Genomic DNA, 22,964 nt, shown 5'->3' with positions numbered 1-22,964 from the left:
TGCACACAAACCCAGCAAGAGTTGGGACCTCTTCTTGAGACTGCAGATGTAATTACTCCAAGGGAGAAGGGACATAATATTCAAAGAGATCATCCCAGGGGTAGAAATGAGGTAAGAAGTCCTGAGGGAAAGAAGAACAGTACATAGTAGAATTCTATTTGAATCAGTCTCTTCAACACAAAGAGGAACCCTGAGCACTTCCAGTGAACGTCTTTTCAAAACCAAAGATGGACTTTGGCAGCTCACCCATCCCCTGGGCATAGTTCCAATGGCTGAAATTGGAGGCAGATAGGAAACCAGAACGTTTGTCCCATCCTCCCCTCATCAGGGAATTAGCTGATCAGAATGAGGAAGGGAAGAGAAGGATAAATAAAAACTCCAACACTCTAACCAGTAGTGAATTCTGAGATCTTTTATTTATTTCCATGTAAATATCAATATTATTATTAGCTATATTATTAATATCAATATTAATACTCTCTGAGAGCCAGGAAAGCACTAAATACAAAATTATGGCTTAAAATAGGGGACCTGCCCAATATGCTTAAGAACAAATTATGATGTGGATCAAGATTGGGATCCCTTAAGCCATTCCCTAAACAGGAAGTCACTGAGTAACAAGTGCTAACTACTTTTGAAGGAATCACCAAGAAGGTTGAGGGAAGATGTTAGCTTGTCCACAAAACCCAAAAAATCCATATGCTAAAAGAGAAAGTTTCACACCTTGACTCACAGCAACCAGTACATAGACATTTCATATGTACATTCACAGTTAGCACAATGAACATAAGATTCTAAACTGATCATTTAATGAGAGAAGAAAGCAGGATCTAAAAATGGGAAATTGTTTGCCCAAGGTCACTTGGCTAATTAGCGACTAGGTCAAAATTAGAATTCCAATCTCCTGACTTCTTATTCAGTTCTCTTTCCACAAAACTCCATTGTATCGAGAAGGGTTAATTATCCCTTTGAAGGAATGACTTAAAAGGGACACACATATTTTGATGAGAGAAGGTAGGAGAGTGAGAGTGATGCATGGCAGAAATATCCCCATGTGGCTGAAGGAGGCCAGCACGGGAAGAGCTAGCCATGTGCACCCTAAGGGAGTGGGCAACTGTAAGAAGGGGCTGTGACACCAAAGGCAAACAACCCACAGAACAATTATGCTTAGGTCTGGAATGTGCGTGTCCAGGAGAAATATAGTCAGAAATTCCAAACTTAAAAAAAGTAAACATATGTTTTCTTAAATATTACCTATAGTCATAAACATTTACTTATTAGATATCACTCACTGAGTAACTTTGACTTTGCAGACCACAGTTAATAACAAAGAAGTGTACATACGCAACACACACACTCACACATATTTAAATCCTCTGAGTAGTCAAGACAGATATCACAGAATATCTTGCTCAGAACAATTCACGTAAAACGTTTAGCCCACAGTACTGGTCCACAGTGGGCCCTCCGTAAGTGTTTACCTATGATTACCATTACGTGAGTGCCTTGACTGCCACTCGGAGCTCAGTTACCCTTACCTTATGCACAATTTCTCTTACTTAGCTTCTTTTTATTTAGCTTCTCTCCATAACAGATTAAAAGAGAGGAGCAGGAACATAGCTTGAGATAGACAGGCACTTAAGAGGAGACGGAAAACTGTGTTAAAAAACAGACAGAAAAAAAATCCAAATATAACTGAGACCCTTTAGTGTAGGGGCCAGCTGCCTCCCATATTCTGGAGATGCTGAGAATATCAGTGTTTTGCAGCACAATATAATTACTTTGATGATACAGGATCATCCAGAAAGATTCTATGATATGTTGTGCACTCTATTTAAAATGGAAGGGAAATATTTGCTACCATTTAAAAAAATTTTCTCAAAAATTTGAGAACTAACAAATCATCTAGAAATTTGACTTAGGAAAAATCACATTTGTCCACAATGCTGTAAGCCTGGTATATCAAGAAGGAGATTTAAACTAAACATAAGGGGATCTTCTTAGTCCCTTAAAAGCCTTGGTATTGGCTGATCGTTGGTCCTTCTAGTCAGTTATCAATGTAAGATCATATGTGATATTATGGTGTTTCTAGACAGAGTTGATTATTTTTCATAAGATACAATAGCTTCTCACTGTCTGTTGACATAAAGTTGCATTTGACAATAGAATCACTATTTTTTGAAACTAGCAATGTGGCATACGTGTGCAAGTCATGGGGCTAAGTATGTATGTCACCATAGCAGGAGGATGCACATGTGCTGATTTGCCTGTCAATGGCAAAGAATATGTTTTCCTCCCCAGACTGTTTAAATTCTTATTGACTTTTACCCTGAGAGGTCCAGTTTCATGGCTCTCCTGAGTGATGAAGATAACCCTCACAATAAATTACCTCACTCTCCCAGATTAGAAAAATCTCTCTCAGTTTTCCTTTAATCACTGAATAGTTTTTTCACAGCATCGCATCCCCAGGGAGTTTTTTTGGAGGGGAAATTTCTATTAAGAACACTTGGAGGCTGTGAAAGCAAAGTGGTAAAGAAAAAAAACCCAGAGCACAGAGTGTTCCTTAGCCGGCTACTTCATCAATTCCTGACAGCTGTTCAGAAGTTGATTTTCCTTTTGAACTCCACAAAATGAGAGAAGTATTTAGGCAATATGCAAACAGCAACCAATTTCATCTTGGAGAGGCAGCTTTGGCTGCCAGGGGTTCGTCCACACCACCTTTGGCAGATTCATAGCCCCTCTCCTTGGTCCTCTTCATTTTGCCACTGCCAGATGTCAAATTTCCAGCAAATAGTAGTCAAATGTCTTTTTCAATAAGGAAAGTTTATTACGACAATTTCCTGACCAATAGAAACAATGTGTCTTAAGGAAGTGGCACCTAGTTTCTCATTCTCACAGAAGTCCCCACTATGCTTGAGGCAGTTGTGAGGGATAAGGGCTTGGTGATTTAGAAGACATGAGGATAAATAAAGTTAACTGGTGTGTACAATAAGTTTTAAATATCCCTGAGTGGGAGGGGAGAGGGGATCAGCTTCTGGTCACATCCCATGTGGCCAGATATGGGGGCTGAGCTGGGATGACTCCTCCACTCCCAAGGAAGAATCAGTGTTATGTCCAGCCCCAGCTCAGTGTTCATGCTGATGCCTGGCTTGGGTGTGGCCATCAGGTCCTCAGTAGGCACAGAATCCACCAGGATTTTGATGAATGAGAATCAATTCCCCACCATTCACCTGGATGTCATCACAGGAGGTATTATGAGTGGTCACATTCAAGTAGACTTTGTCCTTGAAAGCCAGATAGGCCACCATGATGGAGTTGACAGACCTGACCTTGCTCAGGGAGGAGAGGGGTTCCCGACCCTTCCGGTAATGAAGGCTGAGGCTGAGCTCCTGGGAGAAGTAGCCCTTCAGGGAGATGAGATAAAACCCATCACAGTTGATGATGATTGAGTTGTCTTGCACCTTCATGATTTCATCCTGGTTTGGGGATGTGATGATGAAACCTTTCTCATTCTCACAACCTAGGGAGAGTAGAGCAAAAAGGAAAAAGAAAAAAGAATGATTCCTTAGCACAGCATTGGGCAACAACTTTCCAATATGTCTAGAAACATATGAAGAGGAAGTGAGAGGGAGAGATTTTGAGAAGAATGAAAGAAAGAGAGCACTGTGTTTCTACACATGGTTGGAATCTGCTTTACCTGTGGAATGGAAGAAGAGGCAAAGCTAATACTAGTGGCCAAGAGAGTTTCAGATGGGGCTGGGATTCGAGAGCTGAGAGATCATAGCAATTGGCAGCTGTCACAACAGACCTGTGGCAGGAAATGGAGCTTCAAGGTTTCCCTGATTTTTCAAAACCAGGAGGGGTTGGCAATTTCAGTGCTCCTTTTCTTGCTCAGTGGATAGACTAGGGCAAAGAGTGGCAGGAGAGCCCCTTGCCTGGGTCCTGCACTCCACCTCCAGTCAAAGCGATTGCTTTTAACTCTCCCCTATCCTCTTTCCACCTAACCAAGAAATGCAAATTTTTCACATGCCCCAGGCACTAGACTTACCAAGAGCATTTACCACTGGCTTTTGCCAGCAGTCACTTGAGCTTAATAATGCAGCTATATACAGAATGTCCATGGGCTCAGGTTGGGCTCAGTAAAATGTAGGTGGACGAGCTCAAGAACACAAACCTGCTTCTCCCTTCTACTTTTTCTTTTTTTGTTTGTTTGGTTCTTTTAAAAAGATTGGCACCTGAGCTAACATCTGTTGCCAATCTTCTTTTTTTCTTCTTCTTCTCCTCAAACTCCCCAGTACATAGTTGTGTATTGTAGTTGTGAGTGCCTCTGGCTGTGCCATGTGGGACGCTGCCTCAACATGGCCTGACGAGCAGTGCCATGTCCACACCAAGGATCCGAACCAGCAAAACCCTGGGCCGCCGAAGTGGAGTGGACGAACTTAACCACTTGGCCATGGGGCCGGCCCCTCCCTTCTACTTTTTGTTGATAGTTTTCACTGGAAGCTGTCTTGGAAAGAGTTTCTGCTACAGAGGAAAGAAAAGAAAGAGGAGGAGAACAGAGAGTGATGGCTTTGGTAGTTTGTGTGGGGCCATTCCAAGTGTAAGCCAAAAAGTCTAAATTTCTTTTATTTCCACATCAGCCCCAATATCATCCTGAATGGCCAAGCAACTGCATCTCAGACTCTCCACTCAGGCCTGTGTCCTTTAGTGAAAGGAAAGAATACCTCCCCTTTGCTGCACACAATTCATTAATTCTTGCTTTGTACCGAGCCCCAGGGATCGTACTTTGACTTGAAAATGAGGACCACTTGTGGAGGGCAAGATATACTTCATTCAGGCTCAGGAGAACTTAATAAACAAATGAATATCCATATAGAAACTACTGGTGGTTGTCCAAGCATTAGTCATGGATACAAATAATGCTCCCCTAGTAGTTAAAGTATCAACTTGCCTTCATATCTGGGGCCTCCCCCAACTCTCATTAAAGTAAAATCTGGTCCTATAATAGAATTAGCTAGAGATGATGTGTCTTACAGTCAGACAGACTTGTAAGAAGTAAAGCCTTAGTTTCCTTACCTGAAAAATGAGAACAATTCCTACTCAAAGGGTTCCTGGGAGGATTAGTGAGGCATATAAAGTAATTAGTACAATGAAAAGCACATATTGGGTAACTAATCACTCCCCTTTTCTTCTTTATACACCTTTTTTGTCCTTAGTGAAAATAATATGCAGGCTCCAACAATTCTAGGATTTAATGCTTCCCTAAGGAAAGGGAGACATCATGTGTTCTAGAGAAAATTAAGAGCCTAGAGAGAAGATTCTTTTAAAAATATGAAGCAGTTAAACTTTTAACAATACTTACTGGTAAACTGTACTCTGATACTTTGTATTGGAGGATACTGAGATGGTACCTGAAGGAAGAAAAAGGAGATATTTTTAGAAAAGAAAGTAAAGCAATGGAATCAACAAGTCATGTCCTGTGAAGCAGGAATGCAATAGCCTAAAGAGGAAATATCTTGACAAGAGACTTGTTTTTATTCCATGAAGATTAGACCCAGACTTCCTACCTGCCCTTTTTGGTTTTGTATAACATCTCTTAAGATAAGTTAAAAGTATTCTACTCTTTCATCAAGCATCTAAGATCTGTCCTCATTTCTGCCAAACTCCCCTTTGGCATGTTGTTTTGACTCACTGAGCCCAAATTTCCCATTTTGGATAACAGAGCATTAAATAATCATCTTGTTAAGAAACCCATTCAGCATAGAGATCCCATCATGGAGAAGGCTGTGACCAGTCAATCTATCATGGCCCCAGACTCCCAGAATGCACTGGGAGTGAATTCTGGAAGCTTCTTGACTGCTTTCTCTTTCACTGTAAAAGTGTCCTATTTTCAGGGCATGCAGGCAAGAAAAATTGGTCTAATCCTTTGGAGTTCAAGATTTGAGTGTAGTTTTTTTTAACATTGAGTCTTTCCCTTCTCTTTAGCAGCTTGAAAAACCTAGCTAGAACCAAATGAGTATTCAACAGCAAGGAAGAAGTAAAGCAGTGAAGAAAGGAAGCCCCGTAGATAACATGTCTATAGTAATTGGGTGGTTAAAAGAACAAAGAAGTTCAATATAGAGCAAACTCCAAAATATACTAAGTGAAAAAAGCAAAAGGCAGAATCATGTACAAAGTGTATTGCCATTTGTGTTAAAAATAATCATAATGCTTGGATGGGCATTGGATTTATCTGAACGAATACCCAAGAAACTGTTCGCAAACATTGCCTCTGGAGAAAGGAATTGGAAGCCTGAGGTCGGGAGGGAGCGACCCTTACTTTTCATAATCTGCTTTTTTTTATGTATTTTACACTTTGTACCATATGCTTCTATGTACCTACTAAAAAAGGAAACTGAAAAAAACAATGCCTATTGCGCCTGCCAAGAACAGCAGCTCTTCCTACAAGGTTATTTTTGGCAAGATGTCCCAATCAAAGTTGGGGGGAGAGATTTGTTTTCATGCCCTGGCAAGTGGAATCCCTGCTTCCCACTCTTCTGGCACACTAGTGGCTGTAGTCAAGTGGATTCCACTGGGGACTACCCACAGACAAGGAATCCCCTACTTTCCTTCTAAGTATTATCACAAGGCTTGCTAAGCTGAAACCAACAGGCAGCATAAGGAAGAGACTTTCTGAGCCCTGCCTGTGGCTGGGCCTCAGGGGCAATATTAGTTCGGTGGTGAACACATGGAGAGTGGTGTTGCCTTGGGCTGACTTCAGTCTTTGACTGTCTCCCCTCTGTAAACTGATTGTGACAGCTGAATTAGTGTGCTTCGTGCTTAAGGCAGCGTTCTGGAAGAAGGCTCCTCAAAAGGCATATTATCCTGCCACCATAATCCCCTGGGTAAATAAATGCCCCCACTGCTCTCCAGGCCAGCTGGTCCCACCATGGATGGCCACCTTGTCAAAGTCAGCAGCAGCCTGTGGAGTAACACAAAGAGTGCAAGGCTCAGAATGCAGCAACCTGGGTTCTAATGCCAGCCAGGTAGGTTCCATGTCATCTTAGGTAAGTTTCTTAACTTCCCTAGATGTAAGTGTTCTCATCTTTAAAAGTTACTAGAAGATTACAGGCACCCCTTTCAGCACTAACCGTCCATGATTTAGATTGTAAAAACTGCAACTCTAAAGTCAATTTTAATAAAAGAGAAAAACATGAAGCCTTTCATCCCCAAATTTATGTCAAGCTCTCTGATCTAAAAGCCTTTGTGATTTGATTATTTGACTTGCTTTGCAAAATCTCCAAAAACTTCCTGTGAATCAAAGAAATTTCCCAACATTCTGAAGTGCCCTGATGAAGTAGGAGTGGTAGTGACAAAGAGGACATTCTCTGAGACCACAAGGCTGAGAGGCAGCAAGGAAAGCACACGTGACTTCCTCTCTTGGGTAAACCAACTGGAACTCCAGACTCAAGCTTTCTGTTCATTCTCCTGAAGGTCACCCAGTTTTAAAAATCTGCATATTCTCAAAGTCTCTTCCTAGCATTAATACCATCAAGCCTAGGCAATGTTGTGAAATAAAATAAGATGGTCCTTCCTCTTGCTCCCTGTCCTTACACAACTTTTCCCTTCATCCTCCATACATTATCACCTCATGCTGACTACCCAGCAGCTCAGAAATGCCCCTACAGTGCCCAATTCAAGGCCCTTCATGGCATGGCTCCAACGTCATCAAGCTTTATTGCCACTCATATCCCTTCTGTGTCTTATGTTCTAGCCAACCATTCTCCCTAATATCTTTGCCCTTGAATAGAGCCTCATAGGACAACACAGAGAGTATAGGCTTGGGAATTAGATTCAACTCAAACTGTAACTTCTCTAGTTTTGTGAATTTGGAAAACTTATATATAATTTCTGAGCATTAACTCTCATATCTGTGAAAATAAGGTATAATATTGTTATTGGAATGTTCCAGGAGATGACTGTGAAGTTTAAATAAGATAATATATGTGAAAGCACCCAGCAGTTTGCCTGGCACTTGGCAAGCATTTGAAAAACACTTGCTTCCTTTGTCTTCTCCATGAAGAATGTCCCTCCATCTATGTCTACTCATCAAAATATCACCACCTTCAAGGCCTAAATAAATCCCTGATTTTTGGTTTCTCTCCTCCCATAGCAAGTATCTAAAATCATTCTATTCACACAGATGTTAATAGGAGCTTTGCTCATTTTGTTCATATTGCCAAAACTTGGAAGCAGCCAAGATGTCCTTCAGTAGGTTGGATGGATAAGTAGACTGTGGTACATTTAGACAATGGAATATTATTCATCACTAAAAAGAAATGAGCTATCAAGCCATGAAAAGATAGGAGGCACCTTAAATCTATATTACTAGGTGAAAGAAGCCAATCTGAAAAGGCTACATATTGTATGATTCTAGCTATATGACATTCTGAAAAAGGCGAACAGTTAAAGATCAGTGGTTGCCAGAGGTTAGAGAGGAGGGAGAGATGAATAGGTGGAGTACAGAAGATTTTTAGGGTAGTGAAACTATTCTGTATGATACTGTAATGGTTGGTACATGTCATCACTCATTTGTTAAAACCCACAAAATGTACAATGCCAAGAGTGAACCCTAATGTAAAAAAAGTCACTCTACTGACTTCCAGTCTACCACCATTGGATACAAGTCTCATCTCTTCTACAAACCTACTTAGCTGTGTGGCCTCAGGAAAATAACATTACCTTGCCAATTTTCAGTTTCTTCATCTGTAAAATGGAAATAGTAAAATCTATATCTCAGAGGGTTGTTATGAAGATTGAATGAGATGATATATGTGAATTTTCAGCACTTAGCCTGGAACATTGTAAGAGGTTGATAAACGTCAGCTATTTTTCTTGGATGAAAATGGAAGACAAGATCCATATTATGTTCTTGATTTATTCTACATAATACTATGATGCCCAGAGAAACAGTACAAAAGGATCTGGGCTTCATGAGAAAAGCTACCAGAAAACAGTCAGAAGATATTTATTTTACCCACATGCACAACATGGTCTGTTTTATAGCAAGAAAAGCAAAATCCTCAGATCTTCCCCAGATACTAAAAGAAAATGGAAAATGTCAATGATCCTGGAGGGTTTCCATGTAAGGACAAGCTATAGAATAAAGCTTCTTCAATCTGGAGAATCTGAAAAGCCCACGCCATCCTCGAAGGTGAAATGCAAACTCCTGGAAGTCTACACATTAGAATTAAAATACATCCTTGAAGTTTGAAGGAGATGATCTCAGAAACATAAGCATAAAAGAAGTCATCTTCTAGCTGAACCTTATATTTTACAGATGATGAAACTAAGTCCCACAGAAGTGAAGGGATTCAACTCCTGCCCTCCAATACAATACAATTTTCATTATACCACACAAGTAGATTTTTTTCTCCCTGTACAAATTTGAAGTGAGAAGAAACTGCTATGAAGATTTCATTAATATTCCATTCCTTGTGTCCACTTCAGTGCCAAGCTTGGAGGAGAGAAGAAGTTGCCACACATAGCAGATTGGCAGGGTGGTGGTCTCACATGAGACCGCAAAGGGAGAGCCCAGAGTTTAGGCTTCCCTCCTGGGTTTGAGGGTTGCCCTAAGTGAAGCCAAGAAAACAGGAACAGAGTACTCAGTAGGCAGTTGATATATGGGCTACTTGACCAACTGACTAAATCATACTTGTGTGCCATGTCGAGGAACAGCTGATGATGCAAAGGGACGGTCTGCTAGTCCAGTGGTTCTCAAACTCTAATGTGCATAAGAATCACCTGGAAAATTTGTAAAAATGTGCAGATTGCCAGCTTACTCATAAAGACTCTGATTCAAAAGGTCTGGGTGGACCCAGGAATCTGCATTTTTACAAGCATCCAAGGTTCAAGATTTGAAAATAACTACACCAAACTGTGACCTTCTGAAGGCCAAACTCCAGAGAATGTATCTTCAACCACACCTTTGGCAAAAAGCATGCATCTCCCAAAGCTGGCACTCAAGAAATGTTTGCCCTACTGTAAGTATTATTCAGTAGTTGGTTGAATAATATGATTGTCATATTATTTGGTGGTTTGAAAGAGTATCAATAATTATTGAGTACCTGCTATGTGGCAAGCATTACATTCAACTCTGGAAACACAAAAGGATAGAGCATACAATCCTTATTTTTGACAAACTCATATGCCAATTGGGGAAATAGTCACGAGACACCAATAGTCAATGTATGCCATAAGGTTCCAGAGGACATAAAAATCATTGCAGGCTTTGGCAGCTCAAGAAGGAAAGACTTTGACTTAGGTCTTTAAAGAGAGAGAGAGACCTTGATAAGCAAAAGACATTCTATAGAAGAAAGGTCTAGAAATGAGACCATTCTTGATGTACTCAAGAAAAAGAATAAAAACTTATTGAGAACTTACAACATGCTGTGCATTATATTATTCTTTCTCAAATTCATTACCTTATTTGCTGCTCAAAATAATCGTATAAAGTAGCAATAATAATTACCCATGCTTTACAGACAGGAAAATGAAAATCAGTGCTGTTAAGAACTTACTGAGGAATAAACAGGTATTAACTTGAGTTTGATTGAACCCTAAGTTCATGATAATATCCTTTTCTTTATCCTTCACTATCTTAAGAGTGAAGAGCCCTTAATAAAGCGTTTGTCTGAGGATCCAAGATTAATCTCAATTATTTTCATCATCAATACTGAACAAGATTACAATACTAGTTTTTAGATAGTTGTCAGAGTATTCTGATAAGTCCCAAAATACCCATAAGTTCTCTTCCAGAAAAGAGCTCCTCAACCACCTCTACAAGGTTGTCTCTGTAGTACACATTGGCAAAATCTTTAGCTGGGCTCTGATTAGGTGCAACTATCCTGGCGAGGAACAGTGGGCCTATGGACAAGTACAAAATAGGCAGCAAGCAGGTGCTGCAAAGAAGAGTCTTAATTAGGTCCTTTCCTGGCCTCTGTCAGCACCTCAATCACTGAGTTGTCTAAGAGGGGACAATAGAGGGGAAATGTCTGATGTCTAGTGTTTACCCAGCAGCCTGTACCCTGTTCCTAAAAAGGTGATGCTTGTTTCAAGAGTTCATCTTTGGAGAGTGTGAGTTTCTAATTCTGATTTACTGGGATGTGGCATGAGGCTGCCAATCTTATACTCATTTGGTATTCGTCCTGGGGGGTATCTGTGGTAGGAGGGAAGGATGCTCATCAAATATGAAACCAGGAAGTGGGCTCAGCATTCACTACATGGGCCTTGCCCTTCCTCACTTGATACCAGGGCACAATATCAAGATATTAGGTGGGCGTAGTGTGGGGTGTGAGCCAGTGGAAGACGGTGGGGAAGGAGATCTGTGAGGGGACCCCCAGTTCACCATGCCACTTCCACTGAGATGTGAACATCTCCTCCCCTAACCTTGGGCTTCACGTCAATCAGAGGAGACCTGAGAGATAATGAAAGCATGACCTCACAAGCGCTCAGGGTGTGTCTCAAGGACCATTTGAAGGGGAGGATGGAATTTTCCATATTACCCATTCATTACAGTAGGTTTGGAAGGTAGGCCCTCATCCTGATGGATTTAGTGTGTAATCTGTGGAAACAGCCTCCTTACAAAGGGAAAGGCCCCCCACTTCTGGTCCTAGGGAAGCTCAGAACCCCACTCAGAGAAAGGAATAGGAATAACAGGCAAAACCTGGTTCTTTGGCCACAGAGTGTTCCACGTTCAGAAAACCTTATCCCAAGAGCTACATTTCTTAGAGACAAAAATGTGTGGCTTTGAAAAATTTGTTGAATAAAGAGTCTATTGGGATTACATGAACACAAACAAAAAGCATTTAAATTGTCATCCAAAACCTTCTCTTTCTCCATTGCCACCCTTCACATCGCTGCCAGCACCTTTCCTTAGCAATCTCTTACCTTTCACTCCTCCTCTCTACTACACAGCCTATGTGATATCCTCACATTAGCCCACACCCTCTAACCACTTCCACTCTTCTTGTCAAATTTACTTAGTAGTGGCCATCTCTCAGGGAGACTTCTGTTTACTAACCCTCTCTTCTCTATCTCAGAGAACAAGAATTGTGATTTCATTGTCCCAAATGTTTAGTAATTAACAGATTCCTAACAGGAATCTCAGGTATTCAGGTAAATAACCAAATGAACCAAAAGCATCCATGTGACATGAGCAAGGCTTCAAAATTATGTGATTGACTTAAGGCAGCCAACTCTTTATTGCCTCAGGGGAAGATTTTCTTATATCTGGGTTTCCCTTTCCACATTAACTCAAAGTTGTCAAAGTAGACTAACAAAAGGGTCTGCCAAAACATTTCTAAGAGCTCCCTTCCTCGCATCAGTGATTGGGTAAGTCTCCACCATAATACTCTTGTAGCAGCTTAGTCTCTAAGCAACTGGAAGGGTCAGTTTACAATGTACTCACTGCATTACCATAAACCTTTCAAAGCCTCAAACATAATGGCATTCAGTAAATAAATACTTGCTATGCTAAGGTGGAACTTAGCTCCTTAGACTATGCCCAGACCTTAGCTAATGGTTGCATAATCACATAATATCTGACACTGGCTCTACCCAACACCGTACAGCATTGCTCAAGGTTTTTGAAATCGCTCCATTTACCTTTGAGTACAAAGGGAGTAGCACAGTTATTATAATCAGTGCTTTCTATTTGAAGCCACTCCTTCCCCATCTCATTTGCTATATAAAAAGGAGGGACTATTGCCTTGGGAAGGCAACCTAGTAGAATAGACGAGGGGTTGAGACAGGAATAGGGACATCTTGGTTGTGGTCTGAGGCCAGAACAAGTCCTTCCCTCCGTCAGTTTCTAATTTCCTCATCTTGATGTCCAACTTCAATTTAGATGGTGAGTAAGCAGTGTGGAATAAGCAGTGTCTAAGGATGCTTCCATATCAGAGATTATGTAAATCACAGCATCCAAAAGAGAATTCCCAAGGGATCAGGTGATAAGAAGGCCTTTTGAACAGAAGATCCTTTCAAAATGGTAAAGCCCTCTGCTGTAACACAAGCAGCAGGCCTCCTCCCCAAGTGGCTCCCTCCAAGGGTTAATGAGCAGTCAAGAGTATCTCTAGTGTTGTTTGTGCAATGAAGCCCTTAGACTCATTTGCATGAGTCTAAATAATTCTCGACCAGTACTCTGGTGTGAATTGAGATTGATGACTGGTAAAAATCATCACATAATGGCAGTGGGATGATGATGGTGGTAGTGACAGCAACAATGACATTTTAAACTAAAGCCTTCCTGTCAATTAATAGAAGAGAAATAAAGTGCCTAATGAAAAGAAAGTAAGTTTCCTCTATAATCCCAATCAAGAAAGTAGGTATTGGAGCTGGTAGATAGCTTTCTGTAGAACTTCTTACTGAAGAATTGTACCCTACTTTGTTATCCAGTACTTATCACACACTATGTTATTGCTTCTTTAACTGTCTTCTTTCTCCACTGGGTTGGAAACTATGGGAGCACAAGGAAGACCATGTCTTGCTCACCACTGTTTCCTCAGTGTCTGACAGGTAATTGATACTCTGTAGATATTATTGAATAAGTAAATGAGTAAGTGGTTTGTGCTGAGTTGAATAGTGTCTCCCCAAAATTCATGTCCACCTGGAAACTCATTATGTGACTTTAATTGGAAATATCTTGGCAGACGTGTAGTCAAGGCAACATGAGGTCAACTAGATTAAGGTGGGCCCTAAATCCACTATGACTGGTGTCCTTAAAAGAAGAAGAGAGGACACAAAGACACACATAGGGAAGATGGTCGTGTGAAGGTGGAGGCGGAGCTTGGAGTGATGCAATTACAAGCCAAGGAATATCAAGGACTGGTGGGAGCCGCCAGAGCGAGAAAGCGAGGAACGATGCTTCCCTAGAGCCTTCAGAGGGAGCATGGCCCTGCCAACACTTCGATTTTGAACTTCTATCCTCTAGCACTATGAGAGGATAAATTTATTTTGTTTTAAGGCATTCAGTTTGCGGTAATTTGTTATGGCAGCTCTAGGAAACTAATATGTGGTTGAATAGGGATTTTTAAATAGTGTGCAAATCACACTATCATATCAAAGTAAATCTGTGAATCAGAGTCTCAGAGAACTAGAAGGGCCTGGGGACATTATACAGTCTAATCTCATTAGTGTTTAGGGGAAAAAAAAGACAGCGAGAAATAAGGCTCAGAGAGAATAAATGAGTCAGTGCCTGAATCAATGTCCCCTTTCTCCTCTATGAATATATCACACATCCAATGCTCTGTTTTATAAAAAATAACGTATAAGGTATTAAGTGATTGCTAAAGCTACACTCATCATGTTATCTACATTTGTGTAAGTATATTTAAATCCCTTTAAAAAAGGATCTTTCTTCCCTCTATACCAGATTATAGATCTTTCCCTCAATTTTCTTCAAAAACAACTAAACCCAGAAAAGAAAACAAATTTTTTAAAAGCCAGTGATAATTCTTAAAGCTTAGGGTCATTGAGTCATGGCCAAGTGTAATGGAAAGAGACAGGACTAGAATTTAGACCTAGTCTTCAGTTTTAACCCTGACCTTTCTATATGAACCTACGCAAGTCTCTAATGCCTCAAATTGCCTCAAAGTAAAACCGCACACAAATATCTATCTTCCTCCAAGGTCGTGGTGAAGCAGTGAGGACAAAAGTAGGGGAAAGATCTGCAAAAACGAGGGACTGTTCTTGCAAGTAGCACCAACAGTGAGACCCCTCAATTATCCCCCAAAAAGAGCTTCCAGTTCCCAGTTTTCATCAGACCACGTACAGGGCCAGATTAAGACCTTTAGGGACTTGGAAGCCAAAAGCATTAAGCACCCAACACACACTTAATTCAAAATATATTTTACGTTACCGAGCTGTAAAATACATGTGTTACAACTTACTTATAACCCAACAAGTTTTTCATGTTTTCCCTTAATGACTATTTTGATCCTTATTTATAGTTTTTTGTAATACTGTCATTTTCACCCTGACCTTTGACGGTTTCTCCGGTTCTCTAGGCTCAGGCTCTGGCTACCGACAGGGCAGCCCAGCCCAGAGGGCACATCATTCAAACTCACTGGACCCCTCAGTTCCCTACAAATACAATGCAACACTTTTGGAATGAAGGTTTTCTACCCACAAGTTCTTATTACATTAGTATTGGAGGAATTAAAGTTTGGGTCTATTTGGCTATTTTTCTGTCAGTAGAGTGTGTTCTGAAATGGCATTTACAAGTTATCAAAGGTAAACACATTTGTACAAATTAATAACCCACCTAAGGTGCATTTCAGAATGAGAGGTCTGCTGAAAAGAAAAAACAATTTTAATCATGCCAGTCATATCCCCAGTGTTCCCAGTATTCTCACATGCCTCTTCCAAATGTAATTTTCCACCCTATTTGGCAGGCAGGTCGTTGGAGAATTGGATGAAACATATCAAAGTGAGAGGGAACAGAACCAGCCTGGGCCATGTGTGCTAAGTGTGTCATTGCAGATCTCTGAACCACTTTCAGACTACTGAACCTAAACGTAGTTTATACCCTCACAAATTCTCCCCATCATTTCTCCTTTGTTCTCTAACGCAGCCAAGAGCTCTTAATTAGAAATCTATGGGGGCTGGCGCCGTGGCCGAGCGGTTGAGTTCGCGAGCTCCGCTGCAGGCAGCCCAGTGTTTCGTTGGTTCGAATCCTGGGCGCGGACATGGCACTGCTCATCAAGCCACGCTGAGGCAGCGTCCCATATGCCACAACTAGAAGGACCCACAACGAAGAATATACAACTATGTACCCGGGGGCTTTGGGGAGAAAAAGGAAAAAAAAATCTTTAAAAAAAAAAAGAAATCTATGTTCATAAATGCTAGAATTATTCCCAGGGTGTTTTGTTTTTTTTTTTAATTCCAAGAATTGCAGCAGGGAAGTCAATGTCCATGGAGTTAAAGTTAACCTTAACTATGATATGCTTTCTGCAATTTGAGTCACGGGGGGTGTGTGTGTACATACTACAAGGTAAACATTTTAGTGGTGGTATACTTACCATTTTTATGAATAATCAACTCATTTCCAAAGCTCTGTAACACAACATTTTCTCCTTACAACAGCCAAATTCCAATTTTGGAAATGATTAAACTGACACTCAGGGAATTTACCCAGGGTCATGAAGTTAAGACTGAACTGAACCAGAATCTTCTAGTTCCTAGTCCGGCATACTCATTTCTACACCCTAGTAACTCCCCCAAAAGTTTGAGAAGAAGTTTTGTATATTTGTATAAGAAAGTGTTTTAATTCCTTCATTTGAAAACATATGGATATCAAAAGTATGAGTGGCTACAACCAAAATACACAAGCCGTAGGATGTCGGAGAACCGATTTCACCCTGATACTACCATATATTTTATCCGTGACTGTGGGAAATAAGCTTTCTACTCTGTAACTCCATTGTTTCTTTCCACTGGCAAAATAGTGATGACATTGTACATGGCTCCCCTAACCTAAATGACTCCAGAAGATTCACGTTCATTTTCCACGAATGGAGAATCCCTCAAGGTGGTAGAAAGCTGCAGGTCCTCTGAGAGTAAAGGGCACAAAAGTAGTTGTTCTTAAAAGAAAGAATTGGAAGGGCAGGATGGTCAGCCCTTAGGCAAGCCTGGGTCTACTCCGTGCTCCCAGCTAGGAGCTGAGGTAACAGAAAAGGAATTGGGAGATTGTATTCCTAGGTCTATACCAAGAGCCTTTCTGCTCACTTTCCAACTCTGCTCTGTGTGTGTATATTTGTTTCTATATGTGTGTACATATGTGACATTTTCCAGCATGATCCCTGTCCAAATTATTCTGTCCTATTTTGAGTACTTGGGTCAGAATTTATATCTAAATTTTTTATTTAGAAACATGATAATTGTATAAATAGTGAGCAATATGAGGCCCCCCTGATATTATTCATCCTCTTACATGTGGATCAGAACTTGGCTTCCTGAGAAAACTTTTCTAATTTTACCTCTTCGGGGAAAGAGAGTCAGCTCTCTTTAAGATATCCGAGACTGGTTAGTTTAACTGTGGTGCCCCCTAGTGCTCTAAGAGATTAGATTCACTTTCTATATTTGCCAATATGTGGACCACGTAAGAGAAGTGAAATTTGGAGAAGCAACCAATTTGGTAATTTTCCCTGTATTTTCTTCTGAATAGCGTGGAATGAAGCGCATTCCCTTAGCATGAGTCACAAGATCCTTTGTCATCTGCCCCCACCTGGATTTTCAGCCTCCTCTTCTGCCACTTTCCCCTGTGAACGCTCAACTTCAACCATTCTTAACAACTTGCTGTTCTACCTAGAAAGCTTTCTGCCCCTGCCCAACCGCCATCATCCCTCTTGCCTGTTTAAGGAATTTCACTTCTGCTTCTAATATCAGCTGAAGCATTACCTCCTTCCCCAACGTTTACCCTTTCTGAGTTTGTTTTATCTGCAAATAGACTATGTCTAATGCCTGCTCAAAAATCCAACAATTTTATACATTTTTATTAGTATCTCCTTGACGAGCTTCAAAACACAAAGTGACAAATCAGCTCAACACTTCAGATGTTTCTTTTTAATTCCCATAGAATTTCTTATGAAATGCAAATTCAATTGCTTGAAAATCATTTATTTGCATGTCTGTCCTAAAAAAAGAATCTCTAAAAATCTTGTTCAATTACATGGGGACACATTTAAATTGAGCTCATCTGAGAGAAGATTTTTCAGGCAAAAATGCCTCTTTTTCTTCCCAATTGATACAAAAAAAGTCCAAATTATAGCCTAGAACTTCATCAAGAAACTGTGAATTCTGATTCTGGCCACCACTGACACAGATCTGGTCAACTCACTTTCCAAGTACCTCCACTTCTGCTCTTCCCAACAGTAAAAGTGATAAGACTGTAAACCTTTAACTGTGGGATTGGCTGAAAAATTGTCAGTAAGCCCCTCACATCTATCAAGTGCTATACTAAAGGTGATACAAATCTTGGGAGAGCCTGGCTCCAATAGTCCTGAGACAGGGACACAATTTGCAAAAGCTTCTCACCTTATTGGTCGGCTTTTTTTCTGCCGTTGTTCCCAGCTGAAGTTACAGGTATGACTGGAAGCCTGGTACTTTAAACAGCAACCCCAATAAATATCCATATAGTGTGTACTGTTTTTGGTAACAGAATCACTCAATTTTATAACTTGTATCATGGATATTCTCCTAGGGCATCCACTTCTTTCCCCTGTCTAAATTTGGCTAACCCAGGATAGGTTATTTAGATATGAACATAGTATAGAAATAAGTACAGATTACAAATATGTACACAAATTTTATTCCCTCAGCCTCATCTTAAGAACCAGGAAATCCATAAGCTTAGACACAAAAATTTGTTTACTTATATTTTATATTTCTCAAATCTTCATATCCATTGTAGGAATATATATAAACTACATACTCACAGGGTATTGAACTGGAAAAGATCTTTCTGATCATTTGATCCAATTGCCTCGTTACAGATGAGAAGGAAGTGAATTATATGAGGAGTGGGTAAGGTCTATCCTTTTTTCTGGCATCTCAAAAATGCAAACTTCTGCTTTTCACATAAGTAAATAAAACTTAACTGAGTGGTGAGAAAACAAACGTTACTAAATGAACTTGATGGAAGAGAAAGTTGAGTGTCAAATGGAGTTTAACGGTTACATCTGTGTTTTTTACAGAACCATCCATGTAGGCACTTATTTTATAAGGCTAAAACTTAAATCTAAGAAATAAGGGAAAATCATGATCATTCGCCAAGTATCTTTCTCCTACAATAAAATTTACCTGGGTAAATGATGAGCATCTCAGCTCTGTGTCACTCCCTATACACATCACCATAATATTACGTCTTACGAACGTAGAGGTTTGAATTACATCCGCACTTACCCCAACCTTCAACCAAAATTCCAAACAACCTTATCGATGAGTATAGAAAGGCTACCAGTCTATGAACCTTTTTCAATAGCTACTCTACACTTTTCTCTCTCTCTCCTCTCTCTCTCTCTCTCTCTCTCTCACACACACACACACACACACACACACACACACACTACTGCCACCCCTGCCGCCACCACCATTTGATCAAGTTCCAGGGAGAAGACACACACAATCTAGCTATGATACCCTCCCTCCGAATAAACTATATGAGATTAACTGTAAGAACGCACTGTGCTGCCCTGGGTCCTATAGCAGTTAAGAAATTGTTAGCTAAAACAGTCTAGCTAGAAAGAAGAAAAAAAATTAAAGTTAATGTCAAATGAAGAATTTCAAATATCTGTGCCAAAAGCATTCTGTATCCAGGGTATATGAGAGAATGTTCCTTGAGCAAACAGCTCTAACATACCTCCTATGTCTTTGCTTGCATTTCTGTGACAGGACCGGAGAAAGCTAATTCTCTCCCAGAGATCAGCTCAGCATGAATTCTAGTGTCCCGGAAACCCGCCCTCAGCTTTCCTTTCAAGCTCTGTCAGAGTTGCTGTGTGACTTGCCAGAAAGGACCCCTCTCCTTCTCAGCGTCCCCTGGGTATTGACAGTCCAGGCAGCCCCACCACCAGCTGACTATAGATCTGTTTTACCTTTTGCTCTGCCCTGCTCAGAGCCCGAGCGCAACTGTTGAGCCTTGACTGGGGCCATCTGTCCTGTCTTTTTTTCATCCCACAGTGTAAGGAAATATGTAACACTGTGGTTGTTTGAGAAAGCACTCTCAGGGCTCCCAGACCTGGTGAAGGCATTCAGCTGTTCTATTTTTGGTCACTCTCATTGTTTTCTTCTCGGAAGAGCCTAATTCCGGTCTGCGTCTTGGGCATCCTGCCATGGACACATTGCTCCTCCCCCGCACCTTCTCCCCAAATCGCCTACTCTAATTTCACCCAAAGGGTTCTGCACAGAGAAGGAAGCATGCGGCATGATGAGGAGAGGGCGAGTGCGTTTTTGTGCTCACTGGTCTGCAGACGAGAGCATGAGAACAACTACACTCCTAGAATTTGGGGACATTAGCCCTCTCTGTGGGACAGTGATCACGACCGCACTCCCACCAGCCTCGGTGCACCAAAAACCCCCATTTCCTGTAGGCAAAGACAAGCCCAGGCATTGGTTAGGACTTGGCTCATCTTATCCCTGTCTACTTTGAGGTACCCAGTCCCTGACATGGCCATTAGAAATAAAAGTTCCTATTGTCTGACCTTTACCAGGGAGAGACTTTTCCAACACAAAGCAAACCGCCGGGGAAACAAGAATTAATCACACTAGCCGCAACAAGGGAACATGGCAAGACTATATACTTATTTTCTTTTCAATGGAATCTCCTGCAGTCAAGAACATCCTAAAAGACCTTATAATGTTTGTAGATATGAGCAAGTAAATAAGAAAAAATAACATAAAAGGGACCAGAATAAAGAGAAGGAAAAATGGAAACAGTATCTTCATTAAGTTAGGGAAATGCTAGAAGGATGATTATCCATTACATAATGTATTGGACAAAGTGAAAAAAGAGACAAAGGATGTCTATACGTTGTGATTGGTAGAGAAAGACTGTGAGAAACAACATCTGATTAAGTTGGGGTAAACGTTTGGCCGTGTGCACATTTGCACGTGAACACACACATCTCTGCCCTTAAAATACACAAGTTAGCTATTTGAAAGAACTTAATATTGATACTTTCCGCATTCTTCTAAAAGCAAATCTCCTTGAGTGTCTATGGGGTTTATGAACACAACGGGAAAGTGAACTGGTCTCTTTCTTGTTTCTTTTTTACATTAATCAAAGGCTTACAAGCAGAATGGGTAAACCAAGTATATCAGTGACTCACAGCTTCAGAGTGACAGCTCATAAAGGAATACAAGGATTCTTGCATTGCAAAGAAAAGGAGAAACATCCAGAAGCAGCACCCTTCCCCTACCTCTCCTGTGCCCCACCACTACCCCTGCTAAAAAGAAGGAAGGAAAAGAGAGGCAGGAGGGTGTGTGACCACAGGTTACAATTGTTGGGGGGGGGGGAACGCAACAATTTTGGCATCAGATTATTTGCAAGTCATTGTTTGCAGCTGTTGGAGCTGCCATCAGCATGAGCTGGAGGAAACAGAGAACCCAGTGGTGCATCTTACCTGAGAAGTATAAAAGTGCAGGCAGACGTAGGTGAGACACAGGAGCAGCCCCAACCCCTGAATGATGGAGGTCACCAGCAATAGCTTGTTCCTCTGGAATCTCCGCCCGGGTGTGTTTCCCACATTCTCCTCCAGGGGTTGGACCCCTTCCATCTTCACAATCTGGATGCAGGGAAGATGAAGACTAGCAGAGGGGAATCTGAGGGAGGACTGACCTCTTCCCCACAAAGAAGGAGTTGAAGGCAAAACAGAGTGTAATAATTAGAAAATACAGAGGTCCCAGAACCAGAGACAAGAGGCGATTGAAAGAGCAGAGCGGACTCTCTCAGTTTTAACGCTGCAGCTTTTGCAGGCAGGCGGGGGAACTTCTTTGTGACTAATCTGAATTTCCCCTTTACTTTCTTTCTTTTTTTTCTCTCTGGGCTAACAGGGAGTTGTTTTTGTGGCATTCCAGTTCTGATTTGAGTGACTGTGAAATGACAGTCATAAAAGTGTGCTATTTTCTTAATTTCTCATTGCACTGGTAACCAAATTGTGGGTCACTTGATAAAGATAAAAATCATCATCCGTTGATGTAGCAGCTCAGCTATCCCGTCCCCAAGGTGTCTTAAATCATAGAAGAGATTTAAGGAAAGTGCTGGCCTTAAGTTCTTATTGACTTTATTAGGTAACTAAGCATTGAACCCATTCACAGATTCAGAAAAAAAAGGCACACACAGATCGTTCTTGGGATGAAAAAGAGAAAAGAAGAAAATAGGATGGTGGGTCACGTAGAAATAAAGAAGTGAGATCCTCTAGTTTTAGTCCATTATATTATAACAAATAAACTAGTATATATTGGGCAAGGACTAAGTGTTAGACACAGTATAGACAGCCTTACAATCTTTTTCTCACTTAATCCTTTGAGGCAAATTTAGTAAACACCTGTATGATTAACTTTACACATAGTAGAAAAAGAGCAGAAGAGTGTACTGACTTTTCCCCCTTTGCGCCACTTGACATTTGCCCCATACTTGATTTTTGCATGAGTGAACAAATGGATAGAGCCAAATAAGCTTTGAAGGTCATTCCTTTCTTTGAGGTCAGGGGTGGACTCAACCTGGAAAGTAAATGTATTCTACCAATAGACAGACACTGCTTACCCTCTACCACTGAAATAAGTGATAAAATGAAATAAATGATAAAATTATTTATAATGTCAAGTTCAAATTGACAAATATTTACTGAGTACATAGTAAGCCCAACACTGTACTGGGTGACATAGGGATGGTGGGAGGGGCAGTTTAAGGTAGAATTCTGTCTCTTCTGTGCACAAACATGCCTCTCTGAGCTCCCCATCAGCCACTCAACAGATATTTAAAGAAAGAACGGAGGGAGGAATATTTTGATATCGACAATATGAGATGTTATATGCAACTTAATTTTATCTAAAATGCCTATGAGACATATTCAAAAGAAAAAGTTTATGAGAAATGGAAAGTACATTTATTATTATAGTATTAATCAATTAAAACGTGAATTAATATCCTCATTATAATCATTATGCCTTGCATTTGGGGAACATATTGGTCTTTAGAAGTTCAAGTTTTTGTCTGAAAGAAAAGGTAACTGAGACTCTGTATTATAGACTCCAAGCCTAAACTAGAAATCATTTCATCTAAATTTATCTCAGAATAGTTATTCCTCTGAGCAAAGTATGTGTAACATGCAGAGTGTGGAGAAAAACCACTAAGAGAAAAATCAGTGTGTAGAGCCCAATTCTTGTGTCATAGTTAATAGTAATAAATAAATATTAAAATTGGTAACTGC

General features: G+C 40.6%; 1 protein-coding gene across 3 annotated transcripts; it reads right to left on the bottom strand.

Annotated features, from left to right (window-relative positions):
* Positions 1–396: 396 nt before the first annotated feature.
* TNFSF4 (TNF superfamily member 4) lies at positions 397–21,439 on the bottom strand. Of its 3 annotated transcripts, none has more exons than XM_014852880.3 (3): positions 21,156–21,439; positions 5,363–5,411; positions 397–3,520 (listed from the first exon to the last, which is right to left on the bottom strand). In XM_014852880.3, the coding sequence occupies exons 1-3, from the start codon at positions 21,306–21,308 to the stop codon at positions 3,171–3,173; spliced, it is 552 nt and encodes a 183-aa protein (XP_014708366.1). In that variant the 5' UTR covers positions 21,309–21,439; the 3' UTR covers positions 397–3,170. The 3 variants fall into 3 exon arrangements, 2 of the variants coding, with proteins under 2 accessions (XP_014708366.1, XP_014708365.2); XM_014852879.3 differs by lacking the exon at positions 21,156–21,439 and adding an exon at positions 19,629–19,763; XR_001399913.3 differs by lacking the exon at positions 21,156–21,439 and adding an exon at positions 19,397–19,531 and having other exon boundaries at positions 3,432–3,520.
* Between the last annotated feature and the right edge of the window lie 1,525 nt (positions 21,440–22,964).

This window comes from Equus asinus, chromosome 25 (genome assembly GCF_041296235.1).
Source record: "Equus asinus isolate D_3611 breed Donkey chromosome 25, EquAss-T2T_v2, whole genome shotgun sequence".
NCBI classification, from domain to species: domain Eukaryota; kingdom Metazoa; phylum Chordata; class Mammalia; order Perissodactyla; family Equidae; genus Equus; species Equus asinus.
The sequence above is the reverse complement of the archived record's forward strand: the minus strand, read 5'-3'. Positions and strand labels throughout refer to the sequence as shown.